This window comes from Lissotriton helveticus, chromosome 5_1 (assembly GCF_964261635.1).
Source record: "Lissotriton helveticus chromosome 5_1, aLisHel1.1, whole genome shotgun sequence".
Classification (NCBI taxonomy): Eukaryota; Metazoa; Chordata; class Amphibia; order Caudata; family Salamandridae; genus Lissotriton; species Lissotriton helveticus.
Genome location: NC_136065.1, coordinates 775,533,837 through 775,549,120, shown reverse-complemented (window position 1 = coordinate 775,549,120; position 15,284 = coordinate 775,533,837). Strand labels below are relative to the sequence as shown.

Genomic DNA, 15,284 nt, shown 5'->3' with positions numbered 1-15,284 from the left:
ATCAAATACTTTGGCATGTGGTATGGTAGAACTCTTAAGGACACACTCAAAATTAACTCAGATGTCTTACTGGACAAACACTAAACTTTTTCTCCAAAATGGTCTCCATTGTATCTCTCCTGAAATCACTGACAGAATATCGACGTCAAAAATATTGACGTAAAAAATATCAGAGCTGAAATGTCGAGATCAATAATATCGAAGTCCTGTCTACATTATGGTAAGTACAAAAAAATTGGAGAAAAAAAAAATATTGTCAAAAATATCGCTGTTAAAAATATCGTTTTTTTAAACGTTTAAAAATAATGTAAAATAAAATAACTAATACATATATTTAAATTAACATAGTTAACAATATTTTTAAAATTAGAAATAATACATATAATGTAAAAAAAATAACAGATACATATAAAATATAATATATACTTAATAATTTTTACAATTAATTATTATAATACTAAATGTTTAAAAAACGTTTTTTAAATTATAAATACATGCATACAACAATATTGTACATAATAATATAGAAAATATATATAACAAATAAAAAAAACTAATAAATTATACACTACATTAACTAAAACTGTAAATATTGGATAGCGTATGAGTAAAAATGACTATTCCAACTCCAGAGAGTGCAACAGTAGGGAAAGTGTTGGATAGCGTAGGGGTAAATATTACTATTCCAACTCCAGAAAGTGCAACAGCAGGGAAAGTGTTGGATAGCGTAGGGGTATAAATCACTATTCCCAATCCAGAGAGTGCAACAGCAGGGAAAGTGTTGGACAGCATTACTAATAATTAAAATATATTTTTTTAAATAAATAATAATGCAATCATTCAATAACAATAAATTAATTAACAATACCAATAAATAATTACTGAAAAATAAATACTAATTAATAATTAATGAACAAGTACATTGATGCGAAATACAATTAATTATTAATGATTGAAAATGAATTACCAAATAATAAGTAAATAAAAAGTAATTAATTTTCAACACCCCGAAAGAATTATTATGAAAAACCATTTAGCAATTAATTAACAATAAATGATTGATAAATACCAATCCAATCCAATCCAAAAATTCTTTATTTCGGCCACATAGGCCATAAAAGAAGCAGTAAAAATACATACAGATAAAACACAATATATACAATAAAACCAATTGGGCTGCAATGTTTAGAAAGTACAAGGTAAAATAAGTTAACCTGACATTTTCTTCCTTATTAGCCATGCTGCCATTAGGAATTTAGAAACCGCAAACACAATGTGGCCCAGGGTGTTAGTTTTCAGGACCCTGTAAGCCTGTAAATAGTTCCTGAAGCCCAGGTTCCGGCATAGTGGAGCTAACCAGCGCCTCCTCGGGCTCCGATAAGCATAACAACAGAACATTATGTGCAGGTCGTCTTCATCCCTAGCTTTGCAGCATGGACAAAGCTTGTCGCCCCCTGACGCCCATTTGTAGGTAAAAACTTTAGTAGGGAGCGTGCCAAACCTCCATTGCAGGAACAATTTCCTCGCGAGAAGCGGGTAAATAAAATCCATAAAAGGTTCAAAGGCATACGAATTTTTGGATGCTAAAAAATGCCCCGTCAGAGTTCCGCTGTCATGTGCATTGGCCATATCAACAAGGCTTTCATTCTTATAGAGTTGAGCGAGGGACTTGCGTGAAATCCTTCTGCAGCCCTGAGCAGGATCGTCCCAAAGGTCAGGCAGTTTCAGGCTAGAACATTCCGACTTGATGTATGCCAACCAAGGGATCTTATCATTAACGTCCAGCCTCATGATGTGTATAAGGTCCTGCCTATAATGGTGCAGCTCATCGGTGGACCATACCCGGTGCCAGAACTTCATGGGTTTCGACCGTAGGTCCTCTGTGATCGACGGAATGCCCAGGTCGAGTCTTAGAGGGAGGAGTGGTGTGCCCTGCGGGAGAGCAAGTAAGCGTCTAAGGAAACAGTTTTCCACCCCTACCATAGCCTTCCCAGCTTTGTGACCCCATAGCTCACTGCCATACAAGGCAGCTGCCTTCGCCTGGGTCCTGTACATTTCAAGAGCCGGGCTAACAGGTTTAAAAGTAGATCTATTGGACACCCTGAGGAGAGCGCCCGTTAGCTGGGAAAGTTTCAACCTGGATCTTGCTACCTGAGAGTCCCATGTCAGATTTTCTTGTAGGGAAACCCCCAGATATATAAAAGTGGAGACCCTTTCAAGGCTAGTTCCCCCCAATTTTGGATTGGGTCTGGTCTTGGATGGGGGGTTGAAGATCATGAACTTGGTTTTATCCGTGTTCACCTCCAACCCATGTTGTCTACAGAAGTGGCCAAAACCATCCACAATCCTCTGGATCCCCATGGGGGATTTGGAAAGAAGGAGGGTATCATCGGCAAACATTATTGCCGGAACCCTCCTTCCTGCCAAAACCGGGGCATCATTGTCCCCAACAGCGTCAAGGTGTTGTATGACACTGTTGATGTACAGACAGAACAGCGTCGGAGCCAGAACGCAGCCCTGTCTGACACCTCGGCGGACTGGGAATTTACCCGAGGGCTTGCCATCCCTCCCACACCTCACTACCGCAAAGTTGTTCTTATGCAGCCTAATGATGATTCTGAGGAGGTGGGGGGGAACTCCTAGCTTCTGAAGAACCTCCCACAACTTCCCCCTTGGGACCAGGTCGAAGGCTGACCTCAGGTCCACGAAGACCATGTACAGTCGACCTCCCTCTAGCGTGACCGTCTTCCAATACAGGAGAAGGAGGCGAAAGATTTGGTCCATGGTCGACGTGTTCTTCCTGAAGCCAGCCTGAAGGGGGCTCATGATGTCGTTGTCCTCGACCCAGTCCAGGAGATGATCCAAGATGAGGCGCGCAAAGACCTTCTGGGGCACATCTATAAGACTTATAGGCCTGTAGTTGGAAGGGAGCAGAGTAGAACCCTTCTTATGGATGGGCACGATCTCTGCCCCCAACCACGACTCAGGAATCGCCATACCTCCAAGAATAGCATTGAAAAGAATAAGAAGGTAAGGGCCCCAGATGTCCGGATGGTGCCTAAATAGATCCCCGGGTAACCTATCCAAGCCTGGCGCCTTCCCCACTGCTAGACGTTCTAGGGCGAGCTTTACTTCCCCCAGGGATAGATCCATTCCAGCCTCCTGAATACCCAAGGGCAGTTGCAGCTCTGCAGCCGGGCAGGAACTAGTTTCTTGGTAAAGAGCCCCAAAGTGATCCTCCCAGACCGCGGAGGCTATATTAGGCTCAATCGCTTTACCAAGATCCCTTGAACCATTATTTACTAGGGCCCAGAATTTCCTGGAGTCCCTTACTTTAAGGGCATCATAAAGATCCTGCCAATGGTTCCAGTCCCACTCGGTCCTTGCAGCCGCCAGCACCGATTTATAGTGCTTTCTAAGGTCGCATACTTTAGTCTTATATAAATATATAATTTATAATTTATAAATACCAATAAATTATAATTAATCAAATTTAATGACCAATTATTAATGAATGAACAATAAATTAATTTCCAAAACAAAAAAATATTGATTATAAAGTTATTACCAATTAATAATTAATTAACAATAAATTAATTATCAACACTCAAAAATACAATAAATAATTACTTAATTACAATTAATATACTTCGCACCCTATTGCTCTATAAACTCACAACACACTTCAATAATACATTAATACACTTAATATAATTACCAATTAATCAATTAATTAAAATGAATTACCAAATAATAAAAATGATTTGCCTATTAATAATTATTTAACATAAAATTAATTATCAATACCAATAAATAAAAATAAATAATTACTTAATTGCAAATAAATTACTTCCCACCCTATTCCCCTATAAACTCACAACCGTCTACAGAACAAAAACGCAAAATGTACTTAAACATAATTACTAATTCTGAGTTTAAAAAAAATTAATTTACTATAATTAAATTACTTCCCATCCTATTCCCCCATGAACCCACAACCCGCTACGGTACTAAAACGTATATTTTACTTTAAAACATATTAATACTTTCTAAAATTGTAATACATATATTCTAAAACTAGTACAATAATTAACAAAAAAATATAAACACAAACATATAAAATACATAATAAAATACATAACACTAATATTAATATCGATAATAGTAACATAAATTTTTTTCCTATCGATATTACTAACTTCGATATTAACAAAAACGATATTTCTTACCTTCATGTCGATATTTTGGTCGTCAATATTCTTGATTTCGATATTGTGTCCCTACGAAATTTCCAACTCAATATTCTTGTAGGTCGAAATCAAAAACTCGATATTTAGACTGTTTACCCTCTCCTGGTAGGGTCGTCTAGATACTATCAAAATGATGCTCCTTCCTAATATCCATTTTTTTCTCAATATGCTTCCTATAAAGATTTTCAAGATTTTCTTTGGCTCACTCGGCAAGATTCTCTCCAAATTTCTTTGGCATGGTAAATCCCCTTGCATTTCTCTGTCAAAATTAAAACCTCCCAAATCTAAAGGGGGAGTTAACTTTCCTGATTTTCTTAACTACCACAGAGTTTTCGGCATCAAGCAATTCCAAATTTATATATATGCTGTGCTTGATGCGCTTCAGAAGCACTAGTTCTTTCAGGAATAGGCTATGTTATCAGCCTTCTCTCTTTTTTATTTCATCACTAACTCCCATTAATCAATACTTCAACAGCCCCTTTTGGCATTATAATCTATTTACGAGACGGGGAAGGACTTTACATTGGAAGGCATAGATGAACAAAGGAATAATTCTCATTTTACAATTACATAATGTATTTACCCCTGCTCCTTTCTCTGAGTTATCATCTGCCTACAAACTCCCACCTCATATGCATTGCCAATATTGTAATCTCTTTACTCTGTTTCAAAATACTCTCACGCAGCATTTTTCTTCCATTACTTCCTATCCCAGATTATCTCCTCACCTGATTGCAACATCCTTTCAGCCTAAAGTGGCCTGCTTCTACAAATGTCTGAGAACATCTGATCCAGATAGGCCAAAACACTTACACCGGCATTGTGGGAATCCGATCTGGGTATCATCTGGCTAACCTCTATCTACGGCAGAATTTGGAGCAAAATATATTCCACTGCTCGCACAGCCAGTCTCAGTCAAACATTATATTTCTTTTATAGTAGACATTTTTACACCCCTACCCATCTTTTTAAGCTCAAACTTGCACAACAAGTTACTTGCTGGCAATACTATATTCACCCAGGTACGGATTTTCATACTTGTTTCTCCCTGTCCAGTTGTATCCACCTTTTGGCTTTTGATATGGGACAGCCTCAAAGACATCACCCAGATTTGCATACCTTTCTCACATGATTTACTCTTCCTGGGCAACTTACATGATGGGGGGAGTTCTCATAGAATGCTTGGGGACTATGTTGATCTCTTGATCTCCATAGCTAATTCTGTTATTACCTCCAATCGGAATTCTACAAATAATATTAATCTTCTATAATTGTCGAATCTAGTTTGTCATCACCACAGACTAGAAACCTATAGCCTTGATTCAATACAGTTATCTGTCAAGGTAGCCAACTCTGGTTGCCGCTCACTACCTGTCATATACTGCGATGGGGATCAATTTCTCCCCTCCCACCCAACTATACAATTTATACTTTGGAATCTATCTTCACAATTTGTCTACACCTATTATTCAATAATGCCATATTTGCTATTATCCCTGCAGGAGGTTTTTGTTCTCCATTTTTTAAGGCTATAAGTTAATTTTCTGTTCACTGACATTCTTCTCTTTCTTCCTTCTAATCTCGCCTCTCCTTCCTCTTTTCTAACTTTCTCTTTATTCCTTATTCAAACACTTCTCATCGAACTTTACATTACTTTCTTCAGTTAAAATCTAATTTTTCTTTTTTTGACGTTGACTTTACAATACACTTTCAGATTGTTAAAGTTCAAATCTTACTTTTCTGTCCATGCAATGTTCTATTATGTATTACGCCGTTACTCAATAAATATCTTTACCTTGAAAAAACATGATTAAATGTTGTCCTATTGTGAGGCTGCCCTAAGCTGTATCATTCTAGAAACATACCTAATGAAGGGAAGAACAACTGCCCTGTCACGGGTGGAGAGAAAGGAGTACTGGGTTCTGAGAGGAGGTGGTGGCCGGATTCAGATGGCTGGCGGCTGGCCATGAAATTCAGGCGTGGCTTTTGTTGTGTATTTCCTCCTGGACCTTCATCAAAGACAGGGTTTTCTAAGCCTTGGGCATTGCTGTAAAAGAAGGTATGCCATAGTGAGCCTTATAGGATAATAGACACAATGTTGAAAATAAATACTTTTTTTGAAGTAGTTACATTATTTCTTGGATACTGTGTTTTTTCAATCTTAAAAGGGGGGCAATCACTATTGTTTAGTGAAAGGGAACAGCTGCAGGGTTTTACATCATTCACTTTCTGTGTGAAAATATGCCAGAAGAGGGGACATTTTTTGCACAATTATTGTATATTGGGAACTGTTCATTCCTATAATTTACTTCCTACAAAGGCCCCAATCATGAACTGTTTGGTAAATGTGTTAGATGGTACTGGGACTATAATTAAGGATTCCAACTGGTTTCTCCATACTCCTTTCCAACACTTACAGGAATAGGGCTAGATGAACAAAGCATTTTAGCCATCGCAATCAGCCCGATTCTCGGAATCGGGCTGTTTGCAACTGTAAAAATGCTTCCTGGGGTGTACAAACCCCAAACTACGACTCAGTAGCTTGTTACTGAATTGTAATTTAGGCTTAGCAATTTGGAATTTGGAAGGGGCGTGTTGGGGACGTCCCTTCCTAAAACCAAATTGAAATGGTGTGCATGAATGTTTTGCAACCAAAATGCAGTCACAAAACATTCACAACTTACCGCCAATTTGAAAAATGGTGGTAACCTATTCGCAAATGGGAACCCCTTCCTCTTCGAAAATGGTTTGCAACATTTTTTTCAGGAGCAGTCAGTGGTCCTACTCTTAAAAAATGAATCTTCAAAGTTTCATTTACTTTTTTATAAACGCATCCTGTTTTTCTTTAAGTAAAATGGGCACAATTATTGTATATTGGGAACTGTTCATTCCTATAATTTACTTCCTACAAATGCCCCAATCATGAACTGTTTGGTAAATGTGTTAGATGGTACTGGGACTATAATTAAGGATTCCAACTGGTTTCTCCATACTCCTTTCCAACACTTACAGGAATAGGGCTAGATGAACAAAGCATTTTAGCCATCGCAATCAGCCCGATTCTCGGAATCGGGCTGTTTGCAACTGTAAAAATGCTTCCTCGGGTGTACAAACCCCAAACTACGATTCAGTAGCTTGTTACTGAATTGTAATTTAGGCTTAGCAATTTGGAATTTGGAAGGGGCGTGTTGGGGACGTCCCTTCCTAAAACCAAATTGAAATGGTGTGCATGAATGTTTTGCAACCAAAATGCAGTCACAAAACATTCATAACTTACCGCCAATTTGAAAAATGGTGGTAACCTATTCGCAAATGGGAACCCCTTCCCCTTCTAAAATGGTTTGCAACATTTTTTTCAGGAGCAGTCAGTGGTCCTACTCTTAAAAAATGAATCTTCAAAGTTTCATTTACTTTTTTATAAACGCATCCTGTTTTTCTTTAAGTAAAATGGGCTGTATTTAAAATAACAGTTGCTTTATTTACAAGAAATCACAGATATGATGGTCTGCGGACCCGAGCTGGCCACCGTCCCTGTGATGGCAGCGAATCGTAGGGAGTCACAAATTGCGACCTACTTCACTAATTTTTATGAGGTAAGTCTATTTGTGACCCACTACTCAAAAGAGTGCCATACATTAGGAATAGCTATTTCCTAAGTGTGATTTGCAAAAAATATTAATTAGGAAATTGTTATTGTGATCTTTGTACATTTAGCCCTTATCCCCGGATTCAGAAATATTCTGGAGGACCCAGAATTTGTGGTTTAAAAACTGAAGATTGCCCCTGAATTTAAAACAAAAAAGTATTCCACTCGGGTGGTACAAATGAGAGGACGCCTGCCATAGCGGATGCTTCTGCGTGGGCAGGTGTGTAGAGGCTGTGGGCGGGCAAGCCAAGCTCAAGGACTGTTCTTCTTTGTTTTGGGAGTGGGCTAGGTCAGGGGCTCTGTGTGAAGCGTCTGTTGTCTGTATATTCGACGGCCGTTGGGTATACTGGGACCACTGGGTGCATTTGCACATCTGATAAACCTAGCAATTGTGTTTCCTTATAAAGTAAAGCAACATGTGCTAACAGTAGCCACTTTGAATGAGTCAGGGCGGTATCCTTCCGGGGCTACCACTGCGGCCGATTCGGAATCCACATCATAGTGCGGCGACAGATCAACTTTTCTAAAAGGGATTATTTTATTTTCTAGTTTTCCCCTGGCCATATGTTCAATATTAATGCCACAGCGCATTACAATTTCAAAGGACTTGTTCCTTACTAAACTTTGTGCGTGGTCTAAAACAAAAGTTGAATTAACATTCGCATGGTATTCGGAAGTCCATATTCTCTTGCCAACACTAATGCACTTTTTATTGCAATCTTTTCTGCAATTTATCGTGCTAATCATTTTACACTCCCATTTTACGACCAGAAGAGCTTTCACATTGGTTTCGTGTTGTGCTGGTTACAGTTAGTGTCCAAGGAAACCTAAAAATGAGCTTGACACAACTCCACTAATACATCAACTGCCAGGGAACCAACTCTTGAACTGGAGCCCTCGAGAGGTGATAAGCAAAGCTGCTGAAAGAGTCCCACGGCCCCCCCTGCACTCAGCATTCAAAGGCATCAAACAGAGCAGAACAGTGGGCTGCCATTCATTGGCATGCACCGGCTCTACAGCCTGCACTAGGTACACAGCACAGCGTAGAGAGCTGGACCTAAACAAAACAAGCACTTGCAAATGGACTTCCAATTTTTATTAAAACACGCTGCGTGCTCGAAGGCATTCTGAAACAGGCTGCCTTTGATTACAGAAACCTTTCAGGTTTTCGCGCAGTCATGATTCAGCGGGTTAACCTGCGCTTCTCATTGCTAGGCACGATCACTTCCTGAAGCAGACCTAATTCTGTAGCATTCTTTATTTGCAAATATCTCCTGGCCACAGGAGCATGTTGTCCAAGCTTCTTTTAGTCTCATTGCATGAATGATGATTAAGGGATTGTCATCTTTGAAAAATATCATATATACCCTAAAACAGATCCTTATTCTGTTTCTGATTGAGTAGCTTCAACTTTCTGCTGCAGATCTACAGGATTTCGTTACTGGTTTTATGTTTTTGCAGCTTTGGCGATAGGCTGAAGCTGGAATTTTCATCACAAGTTGGCTATTGTCAAAATAAGTGGTTTCATTCTCCGTGACAATACCGTGAAATCATCGGTTTAGGGTAAGCCAGGGTTAGAAATGATAATGATATATTTAATTGTGGAGGAAAAAAAGAGGCAGTTTCGGGTCTAGTGAATGATCTCTTTCAAATTTCCAGACTAAATACAGCATAAAACTACAATTTAATCAGAGGCTGTTACACATGGGATCTAGTTCCAGCTTCTATGTTATCTCTACCAAAATACCTAATCACCTGACTCCAGGAAATGCACCTGAAAGTGGTCAGTTGGCACACTGCTGTGAGCGAGATGGTCTCTTTCCTGGCCAGGCACCATAGCATTTGTCTTCGCATGACTGAGCAGAGGTATATAAATTGAATTAATTCATAAGGAGTGGAGAGAATCTTTAGTCGAGCCAACCATATATATATTAAAGCAGAAAAATTACATTGGAAAGGTCTTTGAACTTACGTTCCTTCACTGCCACTAGCCCAATCCCATGAAATCAACCCGTTCCTAACTCTTGAAACACAGTCACATTATCCAGAACAAAAAGACACAGAACGTTTTAATGTCCAAACTTTAGCAGGAGAGGAAGAGTTCAGTAGTAAAGTTCAGAAAACACAGCATTTAACAATTAACAATTTCGGTCTACGCTTCACTTCTTAATTATTATTACTGTTAGACATTTGTAAAGCGCAGCTATCACCAAACGGGCATCTTGGCACTGGTAACTCATCAGTAATGAGGAGAAATAACTATTAAAAGTGTCGCTGAGTCACTCTTATTTAACCCTCTATTTCTAGGGTGCAAGGGTGCCTGCATCGGCGCATGGCAGCCCATTGTGCGCCAGTGCAGGGGAGCGCACAGGAATGCAACATATTATTGTAAATATGGCGTATCCCTGTGCTTTGAAAGTGCTGCAGCGTGTCGCAGCCGAAGGGCTTGCAGTGCCGCGCTGCGGCACTTTCTTGTAAAAGAAGCCCCGATATATATACAGAAATGCTAGATACGATTAGCTTGGAGTTAACGTTTAAACGCTCAAATCAATATCTGATATGAGTGTGTCAAGGACAACCACTCAAACAAGCCAGCATCATTGCAGTTATCTCTCTGTTCGAGAAGCTCCACAGATCACGAGAAAATAATGTATAATGCAATTAAACACATGAAAAATGATGCAATAGTAAAAAATGGAAAATTCACCTGTCCATTCTTACGAGCTCGTGTGCTCCTGTAATAAGTGAAAAGAAAATGGAGAGCAGTGTTATATGTAATTATCGTGGCACCGTCAAATATCATATAAAAGCACTGGTGTAAAAGGCCTCATATAGCCACCACAATTCAGTCACCATTAACTGAAGCTAGAAAGAGGATTTCAGCAGACACCACATGATCTAAAACTGTGTGATCTTGCACACGTTGTTTTACCTTACTACGCCTCAGTCCACTTCTCTTCCAAACTCCAGGGCAAATAGAAACAGGCTGAGCATAGTATTATGTACTTTATGAAACACTGGCTAAAATAAAGATCCTAGATGCGAGCCAATTTCTTTTGCAATGTTTTACAGATCTCCTTACTCTCCACCCCTCAGTGTTTGTCACACCATAGCTATGTGTATGGAGCCCAGAGATCTGTTTCTACACGGATTCTTTTTTCTAGTTGTGGAGAATCTTTGAAGTTCCGTCAAGTGTGAACACATTTCTGCCATTATGATTTTCCTTCCTGCTTCCTTTCCCATAGTTCGCATTGACTCTGGCATGTTTATAACAGTGACCTTGCACTCAACCCTCTTGAACAATATCGGTTGCTTGAATGATCCCACTGACCTGTACTTATTATTGCATTAGTAAATGAGTTGTTGATGTGATGCAGCACATTGCACAAGTTTCAATGTCTTTTCCAAAAACCGGAATGTGAAAACTTGGATCCTGCAGGCAGTGAGTTAAGGCGTAGGTAAAATAACCTGCACACCGATAAAGTGCAGTGGACGGAAATTATGAAGCTGTATATAGTCACGTGGAATATTGCACAATGAACCCACAAAACATTCACGCGAATTCAAAACAATCAAACCTAAAGCTGAAATATGGCCAGGTTTTATGACCCAGCAATCTGATTTGCTGTGGAAAGGTATTTCTATACACAGAAGTCGCCATCCGACCCGTGATTGATTTTGCTGTAAAATTGAGCAATGCCCAACTTAATTTTAATACTTAGGACGTTTGAGAGAGCGCCGAATATGTATTTCTGATGGTGAAATGTGAGGATTCAACCATGCATTTCAAATTGTATATCATCATGGTACTACAGCTAGTATATGTTGCATTGTAATCTGTATTAATTAAGGCTTCTGGTATTATAGACCCATCGTGACTGAAATAATCGCTATTCCTAACAGTGGCTGGGGCATTTAGGAAGGAATTGTGGTGAGACTTTTCTTGAATGACAGATGAATAGCCAATTAGAAGAGACCCACACAAGCTGACTCACACCCAAAATGAGTCATGTGGGATTATACACTGCACATCATAGCTACCAGCAGAGAGCGGATAAAAAGCCTGAACTAGGTTTGCATGCAAAAACATAGGTCTGAACCCAGAGTACAGAGTTAGCATGATGCTTTCTGAAACCTAACCTCTCCGGTGACTACATCCCACAGTGATAGTCTGTGTGCCAGCTGAAAGACTGACTATTGACCGGAGTACCACAGTGATTGTCTGTGTGCCAGCTGAAAGACTAACTATTGACCCAAATCCCACATTGATTGTCTGTGTGCCGGCTGATAGACTGACTATTGAAAGTAGTCCAACAGTGATGGCCTGTGTGGCAGCTGATAGGCTGAGTATTGACCTCGGTCCCACAGTGATAATCTGTGTGGCAGCTGGTAGACGATTGGCCAGACTGGCTCGAGCGTGAATCACATGCCCTTCTACAACTCTGCAGTCCAAGTTATTAATGGCATTCGCGCGTTTATCAGTAACTGTGTAAAAGCAAATATTTTTATCTTTGCTTTTCTTTCGTTTGATGTGCTGTAAAATCTTTTCAGAAAGACATAACATTCCTAGGCTGTGCTGAATTAGTAAAAACAATTAAAGTGCAGCAGCCCAAAGGTTTTCTTATGAACATGGCACCACTGTTGCAAATGTGGGGGTTGCTGAATTTCAAGACTTACTAGTGTTGATTCCAGCTCATGCCTCTTTCGTATATCATCCTTTTTCTCATCCCTGCTTCCTCCCATTTTCACAGTTTTCACTTTTTCCTGTCTTTCTCTTCCATCTTCCTTCTCATTTTTCTGCTTTTCTTTTACTCATTATCAAAGTCTTTGATGAAAATTAAGTTTGCCATAAATGAATGCCAGTGCCCACCACATGCAAACACTTGCACAAACTAGTAGATTGTTGGTGTTGGCTAGTGTGAGGTGCTTTCATCGCAGAAAGTGAATTTGCTTCATCATTCATTAAGCCATTTCCTTAGTGCCGTTCTGAACTTTGAAACCTATATCTACTGCTACCTGTGCAACAACTGCCTAATCTACTTTTCGACACATTTCTCCCCCTCATATCTCAGTAAGGCACTTCACTTCCCTATGCTTCTTTAGGAATCCTTGAAACTCATGCTTGTTTAGGATCCGTCAGTTACTTCTCTACACCGCTTTGTAAATACCCATCTTTGCAGTAAAGTCTCCATTTTGTACCACTATAACTGCCCTTGATCAGCAACCACTTGCATTCTGCTACCATTGGCCAGCTCCTTGCAACCATACATTTACAGATGTGTCAACTCACATGGTAGCACCGTGAGTCACACAATATTGACACTCTTCACCGTGTGAGGGGTGAAGAGAGGACTAGTCACCAGAAAAGTCAATATAATACTTGTGCACAAAGTGACATGCAAAGAAATACATAGAGTAGGTTTCAAGCTTGTATTTGAAGAGGATATAAAAGGATGCATGCAGTTATAGATTGGGCAACCTCCCCAGGACATGGGAGGTGGCATCAAAATCCCTTTTCTGTCTTTTTCCTGAGGGTAGGTGAGGCTGCTCAGGTAGTGATGGATTTAAAGCCCCACCCCTTTCTCCTGGGTCCCGCCTCCTTTCTCTTCAGTTGCACACCTTGAGCATTATTTCAAAGTTGGCAGATCTGCTCTATTATAAGTTAATACAACTTTTGCTAACGTTTCCAGATTGTAATTGGGGAACATCAGCATGAAACCAGTGGCTACTTGAGTACTCGTTCCCTTTAGAAAAGCTCAGCGACAGTGTTCGAGCTCCTGAAATCAGAACTACATATTTATACTGTTAAATGACAATACTGGTACCTATGATATAGTTATGGCTTCCATTCCATGCAGTGTTATGTCTGTTACCTTGCATTTAGTGTGAAGCAGGCTCATTTAGTGCATAACAGTAGATAGGGGGAGGTCTGTGCTCTCAAGATGGTGGATTATCAAGAGTTACGGTGGTTTTCCAAAACTGACTTTGAAACATCTATGGACCTATGAAGAAGTCAGCAAGGAGACCGTGATAGTAAGATCTACCAGAATTTAAATGCACAAAGTAAAGCCTTGGCTTGTTGTCTTCCTTCGTGCTGGGTAGACCATTCAGGCATTTTTCTCGCTCGTCAGCTGCAGGCTGGATGAACCTAACTATGCCTCCATGCCTGATTCTATTCACAACCTCCTGCTTCATGGAGCTCATTTGAAGGTTTTTGGCAGGGCACATTTTTGTTTTGAGTCAGGCCCTGACCTTCCAAAATCTGGAAGTGTTATCACATTTGTATGGATTAGCCTGCGAGGTTCAGTTGTGATATGTGCAGTTCAATCATCATGTGTACATATGCAACTCAATATACATTAAACTTAATGAAAATACATTTATTATACATACTCCTGTTAGAAACGGCTTGTCGTTGCTTATACACAAGAAGGAGGATTATAGGTAGACACAGGATTCCCACAATGCATGCAATTGTGGCCAGTGCTGCTGCTGTGATGCCTGAAATGCAAACGCAAAGTCAGTGACAGGGTAAGCAATGCAGCCACACTGATCATTCCCATCTCCATGGAAGAAGGGCGTTTTAAGCAGCAACATGAAATCATTATGTCTTACTATCACATAGTTCCTCAGTTCAGCTAATTGCAAGGTACTTACCTGGTTGTACCCTACCTATGAACTAGAAAGAAGCAGTGTGACTTAACTGCACTGGTAATGACCATCAGGGAGTAGCTGTATGTGTGCAAAAAACCACTTGCAGGACATTGTGGGGTGGTCCTTCAAAGGAGCAGTGACTAATAAATGAGCAGCTGCTTCTGCTCATTTATTATTCAATTTTATTTAAAAAATATTTACTGTGGGTGTCCCAGTGCCCACTTGGACACCCATATATATCTTTTTTTAAGGGGAGTGGCATATGGCCCCCATCCCCAAGCCTTTCCAGGCCTATAGGACCCCATCCCCCGGGGAAATAATCTTTTAATAAGGGGACGGGGCACAGCCCCCCCTTTCAAAGCCACTAGTGGTCCCAGAGACCACATTTCCAGGGGCCACTTTTTTTAAATGAGTGAAGGGGGGTGAAAAGCCCCGTGCCCTAGCCACTAGTGACCCTGAGAACCCCACCCAGAGCCTTATCATTTTAAATAAGGGAATGGGGGCACATGCCCCCCTTCCCCAAGCTACTAATTGCACAGGGACCCCATCCCCGAGGCCTTTTCATTAAACGAAGAGGAGGGGGCATTGGGCTCCCCTCCTAAGCCTTTTTGGCCCCTGGAACCCCATCCCTGGTACCTCTAGTGGGTGCCCCAGTTCCCACCCAGGGCACACACAAAAAACTGTGTTGGGGGCTTCAGGCAGGACCACGTGGCCCCGCAGGCCCTGGACAGCAT

The 15,284-nt window shown here is 40.3% G+C and overlaps 2 protein-coding genes across 4 annotated transcripts in view; one reads left to right on the top strand and one right to left on the bottom strand.

Annotated features, from left to right (window-relative positions):
- Nucleotides 1-15,284, top strand: part of CDH23 (cadherin related 23) — a 1,152,220-nt gene that overhangs the window by 524,878 nt on the left and 612,058 nt on the right. The window lies entirely within an intron of this gene.
- The window catches only part of VSIR (V-set immunoregulatory receptor), a 109,552-nt gene that overhangs the window by 19,999 nt on the left and 74,269 nt on the right, over nucleotides 1-15,284 (bottom strand). For all 3 annotated transcript variants that reach the window (XM_078643249.1, XM_078643250.1, XM_078643251.1), the window contains exons 4-6: nucleotides 14,290-14,397; nucleotides 10,604-10,631; nucleotides 6,116-6,297 (exon numbers count right to left, since the gene is read on the bottom strand). In XM_078643249.1, the coding sequence (XP_078499375.1) occupies nucleotides 6,116-6,297; nucleotides 10,604-10,631; nucleotides 14,290-14,397 (318 nt within the window). The remainder of the gene's footprint in view (nucleotides 1-6,115; nucleotides 6,298-10,603; nucleotides 10,632-14,289; nucleotides 14,398-15,284) is intronic.